Raw genomic sequence first — 14,544 nt, forward strand, 5'->3', positions numbered from 1 at the left:
CAATTTTCGGTTACGCGGCTTGAGAGAAATAAAGAGAAAAGGAGCAAGATGACCACTTTAAGTATTACCATCAATGAATTTGAGTATTTCCTAAACAAGAAAAAGCTCTACTATTGAAGGACACCCACATTACTAAAAGTGATGCACATTAAATGATATATAAGGTAAAAAAAATTAAGAAGCCATAGCACCTAAGAATTTATCCAAATGTATAGGGAGAGAAAAGAAAAGACAACTAGATGCATACTAAGGAGGTCAAGCGATAATTATACATGATATTGTCCAGCAAATCTATACATTCTTGTTTATTAAGAATGTACACCTACAAATTACAATATACTAAAGATTTATACAAATAAACTACCACAGAATTCAAGAGCAATTAAGTAATGCCTATATAAATATGCTTAAAATAGAAAACCTATCCATCCAAAGTATACTTCCACAGATCTTATCTGAAGTCAATTTACTAGCCAGAAGAACATGGCGTCTCTTTCAGGATCTTACATTCTGAAATCCAAGAGGCAAACTGTATTATCAGCAAAACAAGCGGCCAGCTTGTCACCCTCCTTATTCCAGCAGACCTCAAAAGTGCCCCCATTGCCAGTGTATGTTCTCATGATCTTGCCATCCTTCAATGACCATATGAGCACAGATTTGTCGGGAGACCCACTGGCTATATATTCACCATTTGGACTGAATGCAACAGAATATACGGGTTCCCTGCCGGACGAAATAAACATTTCAGAAATGGAGGAATTAATTACATTCAAAGAAACAGAACCTACCAACCTCCTTTTACTATGTCTTATGTTTTTTCCACAAGAAATCCAAACTTTCTAGCTAAGTTAAAAGATTGGAACTTAACATAGGTGCATAAAGGTCTACATCATTTTGAAAATACAGATTGAAGCTTAGAACTTCATGTTGATCTGCCTCATTGGCCATAGACCTCCAAAACAGACAGGATATGGGGAAATCTCATACTACCCTCATTTACAAATAAATCAAAGCTATAAAAGACAGACCCTCACATAATTGGACCAAAGCTATATAAATAGTACCTGTGTCCATTCAAGGTGTATAAAGATTTCCCGAGTTCCGCATCCCATACCTTTACAGTTGAGTCAAATGACGCACTGCATGAAAAGATGAGTACATGGTTTTTAACACGAAAACATATTTTTCAATACTATAGGACAAAACACAAAAAGAGCATGTATGCATTGGTACATAGCCATCATAATCAAACATAAGATGGCAATATTTTACAGAAGTTGAAAACTTAACTGTAAGAAACTCCACTGCACTAGAACTTACAATATACAGTATTAGTACTCATTTAAGTCAAACAATTAACATGGAAGAGCAGTCAATCAAAGAGTCAAAGAGCATAAAAATATGCCCAGGTAATTAATAATCAACGGGAATCAGTAATATCCCACAGGTAGCACTTCATTCTACTTCTACATACTTCAGTTAACACTGCAAGGCCACTCAGAACTTATAACCAATTTCAGTAGTAAAAAAATGCAGTTGTGGCCTATCGCCAAGTTTAAGGTGCGAAGCAATAGAGTAAATTAGTAAACAACAAACAGTAGTAAAAAAATAAATGCATGTACATAAATCAAGAATAATAAACCTGGTTCACCAAGGAATTAACTTACCTAGCTAAAACCAACTTTTTATTAGGGTTACTTGTGCCAGGACCAGTGGGGCTCCATCTGATAATATATATCTCCTACAAAGCAATTGTTTAGTTTTCCCAACAGCATGCAGAATGTCTAAGAAATTCAAATGCGAACACAAAATCAAGAGCTGACACAGGAAAACACTCAAAACTCAGGATACCTTGGAATGCTCCTTTAAATCATGAAGATACTTATCATGCTTCATATTCCATATCTGCAAAACAATCATGTAACTCAGAACAGTAAATATCAAAACGTATACAGAATAATTTCACAAATTACTTCATGTTTCTCTGATAAAAGAATAAATATAAAATAAACTCTTAGCAAAAGTCAATATTACCAATCTACCAGCAAAAAAATTGCATTATGGAATGATAGCATAGATAAGATCAGTTACTAAGTGGACAAATATCAGACCTTTGCAGTGTTATCATCAGAACAGGAGGCCAGCAATGAACCTGTTGGATCCCATTTGACACAATTAACTTCACCCTGAAATTGCAGTAAGCTCATAAGCATACAAAAAAGACTTATCCAATGACTATATTGCATTTCAATGAAATATCTAACATGTAGCTTTCTGTACACCTAAGGGTGGAAACAGGCCAGGCCGCCTACCAGGGGCCTATTACCTGGCCTATAACAGGCCAGGCCAGGCCAGACTTTCTTCGTAAACAGGCCAGGCCAGGCCAGGCTTTCTTCGTAAACAGGCCAGACACAGGCTTTTTGAAAAGCCTATTTAGTTAAATAGGCCAGGCTGTAGGCCATCCAAAAGGCCTATTAAGCCTAACAGGCCGACCTATTTAATTATATTATGTAATATGTTCATATTATACAATTTTAATATAAGTAATATTATTATACATATGTAATATTAATATAAAAAATATAATTTAATTGTTAGGGTTAGAAGAGTCTAATTAAAAGTAGGAATATTAACCTATCTAAATGTAGATATGATGACCTATTTCAAGATGATATAGTAAAACAGGCTTTTAAACAGGCTAACAGGTCAGGCCAGGCTTTTAAACAGGCCAGGCCTAGGCTTTGAAATTTTTTTTAAACAGGCTAACAGGCCAGGCCAGGCCCAGGCTCCTACATACTATATAGGCTGGGCCTGTTTAAGGCAAAGCCTGGCCTGACCTGTTTCCACCCTTATGTACACCCTCAGTGAGCAACAATTTCAGATATTTGAACCTTCAACCTCAGCCAACTATGATATACAATGCAAACGTGCAGAGCTTTTAAACTAGTCAAGTGGGACTTTACTACCAAAGCAGATTACAACTATTACAACAAAAAACAAAACAAAGTAACAGTCTTTTCCCATTGGATGGAGTTGGCTACATGGATTTTCTAGCCAATAATTAATTCCTAACTGTCATATAAAATATACCTAAATATTAGGCCAACTCAGGAAGTCAAGACTCATTCTTAAAGCAGCAGCCTCAGGCTTTGCACCATATAATACTTGCCAGTCATTTAACTTATTACCAAGAAAGTCGAGATGAACTCCTCTTCCTCCCAATAGGTAATGATTTCAGTGTTAAGTATCAGTGTTATAGCTCAATGCTAAAAAAATAAGGTCTAATGTACAAACCTGGTGTCCACTAAAAGTTTTTATAGGATGGTTGTCACCAATCTTGCAAACATAAATCATATGGTCAGAGGAACTTGTGGCAAAGGACACGTTGTTGCGCCAGTCAACATCAAGTGTTGGACCTAAAAAACATAAGAAGCCCATAGTAAACAATCATTCCTCAACATGGTTAAGAATATTCCAGCCGAAGTTCTTTATATAGAATAAAAAAAAATTCCTTGATTAAATTATGTATTGAAATTTGCACCTGAATGAAATTCAAATTGTTGTTTCCATTCCTCTGTCTTCACATCCCACACAATTGCAGTTCTATCAAAACTTCCAGTAAGAAGATAATCGCCTTTCTTATTCCACTTCAGAGAGAATATGGGTCCCTTGTGTTTGTTTAATGTACTCCTCAGTTCACCTGGTCAAAGATTGGTCACCACATAATCAAAACAGATTTTGTATGAATCTAAAATCAAATTCAAATATTCTAAAAGCCCGCACAAAGAAACCTACAATTCTCACAAATACAATGAATGCAACTGCAAATACCAGACACTAATATACCCATTGAAGGTACTCTCACATGACAGATAGATACACACATAATAAAAGGTCCATATGCAGACAAGCATAAACTACAAACTGTTAAGCCAAAAGTGCAATATCTTTATCACTCAAATAATTTAAAGTTCATTAAATAAATTTTCTGATTACAAAATTATTAGTAAAGTCATGCTGACTCAACCATTTTGGCTACAGAAAATCAAAATTGTGTCAGCAAGCAATTATATGGTTAACTTTTTGCAAGGTCAACAACCACAAACAATAGTGATATTTATAAACAAAATGGTTGAGATTATCATTGCTCATATTATTAAACAGGTGCAAACTAATAACTCTTATCTCACATCAATACATGCATAAAAGATGCATCGCAACCTTTCGAATTCAAATATACATCACGAGCTATCGTACCAGTCTAATTAAACAAGCTGGCTACACAGCATAGCAGATACAAGCATGCATAGTAATATCAATCACAAACTGATGATGCTAGAATTGGTTGCTTAAAGGAGAATGAGAAGGGAAGATATTTATGTATAACAACATCATAAATAATCGAAAATTTTACCTTTTTTGTTATTGCCTCTATGTTATCTGGTGTACCAAGGTTATCCCTAGGCCCTAGCCGACAACCAAATACTAATCTCTTGTGAGGTGTACAGATCACTGAAGTAGGTTTTCATGCACAAGGTAAGGATCAATATTTCTTTGCCTATTTATCATAAAAGGAAATTTGCACTCTGCCTCCTATACAATTTGAAGGGGATTCAGGGGAATGGCTTTCCAACATTTACATTCACCTCAAAAAAAATACAAAGATGAATGTAAATGGAATGGCTTTCCACCATCTACTCCCTTCTCATCCCAGTTACTTCTCCATCAACCATACAGTGAACCACTAGACAATAATAAATCCAAAACATAAACAAGGACGGGAAAAAAATAAAAAACTGACAAATAAAATGTACCATGGAAAATAACAACACATACAAGAGTCAAGAATGAAGATGAAGATATTAACCAACACGAGAGTGAAAATGAAAAAATCTAAATGTTCTTCCAATACTCTTAAAATTGAAGAGACATTTGAATGCAAATGAATACTTATCTCCTTCCTACTTTAACTTTTACAAAGCACCTAACCCAAAGAAAAAGGGGAGCAAGGGGTTCTTAGATGCTTGGATCAGCTATGTGACATTAGTTTGAAACAGTCACACTTTTTATGGACACTACAGCCTAAAACATGGAAGAAATTTTATATCAATGGTCACTGAAAGTTTACCCTAAATATAAATTAGATGCAGTTCTATGGTCATTGTGGGAGTAAATGCACACTTGAAAAAGAAGCAAAAGACGGTGTTTATCTCCTCAGGTCACACGAACTTCCCAAAGCTTCCAAAGATAGCTACAAATTCTCACCCAACCCAACAAAATAATAGAGAACAGAGATATCATACCAACACTTATGAACATCTTAGAGACCTTTTATACCACAACATAAAAAAATTTGAAGTCTATTGCGGAATCTACGTACGGAGAAAAGTACCCTACCATTAGTGGTCCAAATTCTTGCTTGCCCATCATAAGAACCAGTTGCAAGAAGTGTCCCCTCCCCCTGTACCAAAGCCACCAAAGTGAATTTTCAGTATGGCATAAAACAAAATATTACAAATGATAACTTTGGTAGTTCAAATAAAAATGGAAGGAAAGCAAGAGACTTAAGATAAAAGATTAAAGCATGCTCTCCATGACTTCACAGCAGAATGTCTCAAGAACTGATTAATAATATCAGGTTTATGTGTCAATAAGTTTTCAGAGCACAGAAAAACTTCAATCATGCTCCATATGGAAAGCATGAAATGAAAGAAGGCAGGTTGCTTGCTACTACAAAAATTGAAGAAATAATGTTCTCAGGTAATCATTTAAATGTGTACAAAAACAGCATAAAGAAGCAAAAGGCGAATAAGGTATACATAACAGCTGATTAAAGTAACACTGCAAGAATCTACTACTCTTCAATTGTAAATAAATTCTATTACTTAGTAAATAAATTATGGTAGAATAAGTATACCCTCTTTTAGTTGCTATATTTTTGGGAAGGGGTGAAGGAACTTTGAAACATTTATAATGGTGAACCAAACAATAGTGCTGGATTCAAACACATAACATCAGTAGCTATGTTGGAATTAAATCAGAATTTGCAATTGAACTCACATTCCAATCAAGTGTAGTGACATCTTTATTCTTTTCATTTGTTCTACCCCTGACATGCTTCAATACCACTACATCCAAAGGCTTCTGTGAACCAGTTTTACATCTCCCTTCTGATATTGTCCAAATACGAGCTGTTGAATCTCCAGACCTAACATATGGGACAGTGATAGTAAAGCACGGGAATATTATAAGACATCTTCAGAAGTGTTTTAGAACCCAAAAGGAAAAGAGCTAATATTACAATTGTACATAACAATTCACATTATTTTATAAAAATAAAAGTTAGTCAAAATAAAGTTATTTCCCAAAAATTTCTTTATCTCTTCCAGTTTCTTTACAAGTATATTTTAGAATCACCCAAATATGAGTATGGCCACTGCATGTGATTGCATCCAACAAAGCTTCTATGTAACTTATAAAATAGGACATGTGGGCTCAGAATTCATTGTCCTTGAGATGAACTGTTACGCCTCCTAACATCAACATGCAACTTCAGAAGTATAATGTTATAAAATTTTGAGGCCATTTGATCATGTTCTAATTAATTTGTCTCCGTAAAATACTATACACTCCCAGAGAAAATATTAGGAAACCAAAAAAAGTTCAGAAAATAAATTATTTTTGGAAGATTTTTAAAAATATAAAATTTAATTGGAAAAAGAAATGCACAACCTTAAAAATATTGAACGGCAAACCATTCAGATGAAAACACATGTATGCTACTCCCTCCACCTATTGTAAGTTTCACATAATGAATAAATTGCATAATTCATATTACTCTTGATACTCACCTATGTGTGACAGTTTAAACAACTTCTTTAACATGTAGATTATAAACCACAAGTGACCAATATGTGCATTATGTTTCAGAGGCAGAAAATTCAAACTTCTTGCTTTTGTATCTACATATTTTAAAAGAAACGGCTAATGGCTCAGAAAGAGACAAGCTAAAATTAAGGAAATTTCGAAACAGGAGAGAGATCCTTGTGGATATTTATTTCAACACCCATGAAGCATGAGTGTTTGGATATATTAGGGTAGTTAATATTAGAGTTAAGCTGATACTCAGTTTAGATGGTCATAGTTGTCACCACCAGTAATGTTCCTGGACTTCTATAAATAGAAACCAGTCACTTGTTGTACAACCAACTCGAATAACTAATTCAGACACTCCTCCCTTCTCTTTCTCTAATTTCTCTCACTTCTAATAGGATGCCAGTGAAAATTGTTAAAATAAAATGAGTAATTGGATACCATTAAATCTCTCTAAAATCCACCAACAAAGGAAAAGGATTATGCATCAGCCATTATCTACTAAATTGCTATTTATAATTATCATAGCTCATTTTGAAAGCAGTTGTTCCAGAAATAACAGCGTCAGAAAACATTGCACAGTTGATTTAATTTTCTGTTTTATAATACAAAATTTGCTTAGAGTTTTTAGAAACGAAATACAAAAAAACATGTTTACAAAAAAACAGAAGTCAAACAAGATAGGAAGTATAACAAATAGAAATCCAACAAGCACAATATATGTACATTGACCGTACACATATATGCATGTTAACACATATTTTAATGAAAAAACTAATCATTCATGGAGACACCCACCCTGACGCAAGAAGAGATCCTGTAGGACTCCATGCACAAGCGCACACCTAAATTGATGGTAAACAGACGTATTAAGAGTTTCACAAAGGAAACAGCAGAGCAGATGGAAAAAAAAAGAAGTTTACAAACAAAACTTTTTGATAGTATAATTAACCTCTGAAGTGTGCCCTTCCAAAACTGTCACATCTGAACTAGGAATTTCACATGGCTGAGATGTTAATGTTGTAGAGATGTCCATTGGTTCCGGTCCTATTAAAGAGAATGAAAAAATTTCATCCCTATTTAAAGGAAGAACATTAACTGAAACATAATACTAGTTTGTATTTATGTGCCACACACAATGAAATAGTCCCAAAACTAAAGAGCATTGGGGAGGGGGAGATCTTGTGGTGTAAAAACCTGCAACGATGATTAGTAATTTCATTCTGTTCCTATTGTTTTTACTTAGCATATCATCCTTTGGGATGCAAGGAAATAAGAACTTTAAAAAAAATTAGTATAGTATTATATCCACTTAAATAAAAGTGATTTTTACATAATAAACAATAAAAATAGGAAAACAAGCATCGAATTCATGTGTTAAAACTAAATTCCAAATGGCATTTAGGGAAAATTATTAATAAAAATAATGTACCAATTCCACACGAAATGACATGCCAAACATGCAAGTTGCAAAAGAGAACAAAACAAATTTTAAATAAGACGATGCGAAGTTCTGAACCGATTCCTTTGGAAGCTAATTACCTCCAAATGCTCCACTTTTTTCAAGCTTTACAACCATATCTTCTTTATCAGTCACAATATCTCTACCAGTCCGATCTACATGCATCTGGTTTTGCTCTTTATCATTATCATTATTTACATTCTTCCTATCCTTTACAACATCTTTCTCCCTTTCACGTCTTTCCTTTTCTCTTACCCGTCCACGTTCACGTCCATGCTCCTTTTCAAGCCCCTTATTTTTATCCTTCTGTCGTTTTTTCCTTCTTTCATTTATCATTTGCGTAAGTTGATTCACATCTTTAGTGATAAGATCCATAGGTTTTAAGAACGAAAAATCTTCTTCCAGGTCTGCATCACTCTGGCAGGCTTAAAAGAAACATTGATCAACATGAAATGTAAGTTAAAGGTTAAAAAAAGTATACTCGCATGGATGAATGTTATTTTGATAGTGAATTAAGAACACAGAAAACAGAGAATGTGAACGTTACTCAAGTTAGCTTCCATCTCAAAGTACTGCAACCCCTTCTGAACAAACGTAACAAGAGCACCGGGCGGCACCGAATTTCCATCAATGGGGCTTTTGTTAAGACCAGCCTCATATCCAAAAGCAAAAGCAGAATGCGTGAAACCTGCGGTGGCAAAGTAACATAAGTAGGCATTAAATCAGTTCAGTTGCATGCTATATCGCCATTTGTTAGATACAAAAAGCTTCATATGAAACAGAAAGAAACATGTAGTAGTGTTTTCTAAATCAATTACACACTCTAAAATCAACTTTAAGAAGTTACCTTTAAAAAAAACACTTCACACACCATAACTACAAAAATAGACATACAATTCCATAACTTCAAAAATCAAGTCTCAATGGCAAATCCATTCATTAGAAACATATCTAAAATTTTATGGCTCCCTTCCATGTTCAATCAGAGAATAGAAACAGAGTTCTTTTCTTATATACACTGCAACAAAACCCCAAATCCTGTGTAGCGACCTAGGTTTTAAATAACAGTTTCAGTAGCGGTCTCAGAAACTTCAAAAACTGTCCCAATTCATGTGTAGCCACCTAGGTTTTAAATAACAGTTTTAGTAGCAGTTTCAGAAACTTCGAAAACTGTCCCAATTCGTGTATAACAACCTAGGTTTTAAATAACAGTTTTAGTAGATATTAGAAACTTGATGGTAAACAGACGTATTAAGAGTTTCACAAAGGAAACAGCAGAGCAGATGGAAAAAAAAAGAAGTTTACAAACAAAACTTTTTGATAGTATAATTAACCTCTGAAGTGTGCCCTTCCAAAACTGTCACATCTGAACTAGGAATTTCACATGGCTGAGATGTTAATGTTGTAGAGATGTCCATTGGTTCCGGTCCTATTAAAGAGAATGAAAAAATTTCATCCCTATTTAAAGGAAGAACATTAACTGAAACATAATACTAGTTTGTATTTATGTGCCACACACAATGAAATAGTCCCAAAACTAAAGAGCATTGGGGAGGGGGAGATCTTGTGGTGTAAAAACCTGCAACGATGATTAGTAATTTCATTCTGTTCCTATTGTTTTTACTTAGCATATCATCCTTTGGGATGCAAGGAAATAAGAACTTTAAAAAAAATTAGTATAGTATTATATCCACTTAAATAAAAGTGATTTTTACATAATAAACAATAAAAATAGGAAAACAAGCATCGAATTCATGTGTTAAAACTAAATTCCAAATGGCATTTAGGGAAAATTATTAATAAAAATAATGTACCAATTCCACACGAAATGACATGCCAAACATGCAAGTTGCAAAAGAGAACAAAACAAATTTTAAATAAGACGATGCGAAGTTCTGAACCGATTCCTTTGGAAGCTAATTACCTCCAAATGCTCCACTTTTTTCAAGCTTTACAACCATATCTTCTTTATCAGTCACAATATCTCTACCAGTCCGATCTACATGCATCTGGTTTTGCTCTTTATCATTATCATTATTTACATTCTTCCTATCCTTTACAACATCTTTCTCCCTTTCACGTCTTTCCTTTTCTCTTACCCGTCCACGTTCACGTCCATGCTCCTTTTCAAGCCCCTTATTTTTATCCTTCTGTCGTTTTTTCCTTCTTTCATTTATCATTTGCGTAAGTTGATTCACATCTTTAGTGATAAGATCCATAGGTTTTAAGAACGAAAAATCTTCTTCCAGGTCTGCATCACTCTGGCAGGCTTAAAAGAAACATTGATCAACATGAAATGTAAGTTAAAGGTTAAAAAAAGTATACTCGCATGGATGAATGTTATTTTGATAGTGAATTAAGAACACAGAAAACAGAGAATGTGAACGTTACTCAAGTTAGCTTCCATCTCAAAGTACTGCAACCCCTTCTGAACAAACGTAACAAGAGCACCGGGCGGCACCGAATTTCCATCAATGGGGCTTTTGTTAAGACCAGCCTCATATCCAAAAGCAAAAGCAGAATGCGTGAAACCTGCGGTGGCAAAGTAACATAAGTAGGCATTAAATCAGTTCAGTTGCATGCTATATCGCCATTTGTTAGATACAAAAAGCTTCATATGAAACAGAAAGAAACATGTAGTAGTGTTTTCTAAATCAATTACACACTCTAAAATCAACTTTAAGAAGTTACCTTTAAAAAAAACACTTCACACACCATAACTACAAAAATAGACATACAATTCCATAACTTCAAAAATCAAGTCTCAATGGCAAATCCATTCATTAGAAACATATCTAAAATTTTATGGCTCCCTTCCATGTTCAATCAGAGAATAGAAACAGAGTTCTTTTCTTATATACACTGCAACAAAACCCCAAATCCTGTGTAGCGACCTAGGTTTTAAATAACAGTTTCAGTAGCGGTCTCAGAAACTTCAAAAACTGTCCCAATTCATGTGTAGCCACCTAGGTTTTAAATAACAGTTTTAGTAGCAGTTTCAGAAACTTCGAAAACTGTCCCAATTCGTGTATAACAACCTAGGTTTTAAATAACAGTTTTAGTAGATATTAGAAACGTCGAGACCACAATGGCAGTGGTGGTAATACAGTTTCGGTGACTCCCAAAACCTTGACATACCGGTATTTGTAGAGGTGGCGGACCTAGATTTAAAACCTCGGTAGCTACATTGAAGCGCTGAAACCAGCTCGAGAAACCGCAAAGTAATTAAAAAACTCGAAAACTCTTGCCAAATTCTACAACCCTAACATGTCGTGGACACACACAAAAAGATTAAAAAACGATCAAAAACGAAAAGCTTATATAACAATAGAAATTGAAGCAGGAACGAGGTAAAGATTAAAAAAGGGAAGTGAGAGAAGAAGAAACCTGATTCTTGAAGATAGCGATAAACGAGAAAGTTGAGTTCGACGGAAGTAATGGAGGTCATGTTTCTCCTAATGTTCTAGAAGAGTTACGCGAGCATGGGTTGAAGGGAAGAAAATGGAAGAGGGTTAAGGCAGTGTTTGGATGATAGAACGAAGAGGAGAGAACAGAAGAGAAAGAAAAAATGGTGGAAGCTGGCGAAAATGTAAGTATTTATATTCTTTATAATTATTGATTTATTGTAGGTTGACGTGGGGGATTTTTCCCAAGGGACTTCATCTTTTAGTATTTTAATGTGTTTTTTTTACAACAAAATCTAGTAATGTAAATTTAATTTCTGTGAACAATACATGTTGACGAACAATTGTAAATTATAAAAGAGATTAGTTTCTTACCAAAAAATTGATAATACCCTTAATTCTTGGTATTACAAAAATGTGATTTTTCTAGCAATTTATTATGAGTATAATATGTATATATTGTCAATGTAAATTTTTTATGCTTATAATATTTTATTTACCATTAATTTATATTATTTTATTTAAAAGTCAATAATAATTAATATAATAGTAAATGATAGATGATGTGACTCTCCAAAAACAGTTAGAGTATGAATGTATACATATTAAATTAATTTATTATTGTAGATTGATGCGTGAGAATTTTCAACCGACTCCAGCTTTTAGTATTTTAATGTTTTTTTCTAACAAACACACATGATACATCGGGAAGGCAATGAGTGTCTTTTTGGACTCTGGTCAATCCTGGATCAGCGTGGATATCTATTATCTGTGGGTTCTTGAATACATTTGTAGGTGTCAAGAAATTTGGAAAATTTTGAAAATAATAGTAATTAATTTGTGCAAATCTTATACATTATTTAAACCATCAAAATTAGAAAAGAAATATAAATTATAAAATATAATTTAAACATAATTTAAATTGTTTATTAAAACAACTTATTATACTCAAACAAATATAAAAAAACATCAACTTTAACATTATGATGAAAAACTTATTCAATTGTTATTGTTTAATCAATTATAACATTACATTTATCTATCTATACTATATATTTATATCTATATTTATACTTCTATATCTATACTATATATAAAGGCAAAACATGGTGTAACTTCCACCATGGTGTAATTTTTACTTCCTATTTTGTCTTTCATATTATTTAATTTTTACAAAAAAAACTCATAATCCTAATTAATCATCACTAACGTATTAATTAACCACATCTCTCATGCAATATTATTCGGCAGATACAAAATGTCTATACACACTAGTCATAATTATAATTTAACAACATAATATCATATTTTAAGGATTATAATGATGTTAATGTTACGCATTAGCAACATAGATATAATAAGTGTAATATTACACATATGTTACTATATATATTAAACATACCTCATTTTACTCACATAAATATATAAAACTAAATCACTACTTCAATAATATAATGAAAATTTTATTTAGTAGTTATTATTTAATCAACATAACGTTTACATCATAATTATGACTAAACTACAGAACAACACTCCTTAACAACATAATATTACATTTGTAAATTATAATAACTAGTGTGTACAGGCACTTCGTGCCTGTGGTGGAATATTGTGTGATAGTACATATTCAATTTTTATATAGTTCATTTTTTGAATTAGAATGTATTTGTTATGTTCGGTGTACTTTATATATATTTTTTTATGTTTATGATAATGTTTAATTTAATGTGAGATATGTGGTTAATTAATGTATTGGCGGTGATTGCTTAGGATTATATAGTTTTTTTTTGTAAAAATTAAATAATGTGAAGGGCAAAATAGGAAATGAAAATTACACCATGAGAGAAGTTATTTAAAGTTTTGACTTTATATATAGTATAGATATTACAGTTATAAATTAACAATATAATATCACTTTCTTGAATTAACATGATATTATAGTTAGGTTGCTACATATATACTTTTGGAATTTTGGAATGAATTGTGGGTCTAAATATCCTATTATGAGTCCCTTCCAATAGTACATTTCAAAATCTCTTATCTAATTCCTCGTTGCCCTAATTTGTTTGAGGGAGGAAGTATAACGGGTTAGCTCTTTTGTTAAGGAAAAAATTTAAGTTTAAACCAATCACTAGTTAGTAGTTAGTGAATTATAATGTTTCGAATATGTATCAATTTTTTATATAAATTAAACAATATAAATATAAACAATCCTAAGTACTTACCGAATACATCAATAATATAAGAGTTTATTTTTATAATGTTTGTTTGTTAACTCACCATTCACCGTAAAAGTAATACATATAATATAATTAATAAAATTGATTGTGTAAAAAATTATAATTAGAGTGCATAATTATTAAACTCAATAACTAATTACAATTTTAATGGATATTTAGACTACGAATGGAAAAGGAAGAAGGAAAGTAGAAGAAAGAGAGAAAGTCCTCACAATAAAAGCACCAGCATTTTTTCTGCTTGAAAACCGCCAAAAGTACTCTGCTCATGTCTTTAGGATGATAGCATAGTGAACATTTTCGGAAGAATAATATTTTTTTAGATATTTTATTTGAAAAACTTTATGCACCACCAATAAATGTATCATTAATCATTCATATTTTATCATTATTGGCTATTCAAAAATAATATTATAAAAGAATAATAGATGATATATTGAATATATATAAATTTTTACACTAATAATAATAGAAAATATTACATTTTTTATTCAAATGCATCAGCTTTTCTTTTGTCCAAGAGTGTAACTATCCCTTATGCTATAACATCATTATCTTTGCTGATTTA

General features: G+C 32.6%; 1 protein-coding gene and 1 long non-coding RNA gene across 8 annotated transcripts; one reads left to right on the forward strand and one right to left on the reverse strand.

The window, feature by feature from the left end:
• Window positions 241-11,832, reverse strand: LOC109358592 (F-box-like/WD repeat-containing protein TBL1XR1). 7 transcript variants are annotated; one of them, XM_019602910.1, is made up of 15 exons: window positions 11,723-11,832; window positions 10,727-10,867; window positions 10,260-10,604; window positions 9,670-9,764; window positions 7,672-7,718; window positions 6,061-6,208; window positions 5,398-5,461; window positions 3,542-3,700; window positions 3,295-3,416; window positions 2,112-2,186; window positions 1,852-1,905; window positions 1,668-1,741; window positions 1,065-1,139; window positions 476-723; window positions 241-434 (listed from the first exon to the last, which is right to left on the reverse strand). In XM_019602910.1, exons 1-14 carry the CDS (start codon window positions 11,781-11,783, stop codon window positions 504-506), a joined length of 1,680 nt encoding a protein of 559 aa, XP_019458455.1. In that variant the 5' UTR covers window positions 11,784-11,832; the 3' UTR covers window positions 241-434; window positions 476-503. The 7 variants fall into 7 exon arrangements, with proteins under 7 accessions (XP_019458455.1, XP_019458454.1, XP_019458456.1 ...); XM_019602909.1 differs by having other exon boundaries at window positions 241-723; XM_019602911.1 differs by having other exon boundaries at window positions 241-723; window positions 10,260-10,596; window positions 10,722-10,867.
• Window positions 10,758-11,883, forward strand: LOC109358593. The gene is made up of 2 exons (XR_002108985.1): window positions 10,758-10,860; window positions 11,716-11,883. It is a non-coding gene; the product is annotated as an uncharacterized LOC109358593 (long non-coding RNA).

This window comes from Lupinus angustifolius, chromosome LG10, assembly GCF_001865875.1.
Source record: "Lupinus angustifolius cultivar Tanjil chromosome LG10, LupAngTanjil_v1.0, whole genome shotgun sequence".
NCBI classification, from domain to species: domain Eukaryota; kingdom Viridiplantae; phylum Streptophyta; class Magnoliopsida; order Fabales; family Fabaceae; genus Lupinus; species Lupinus angustifolius.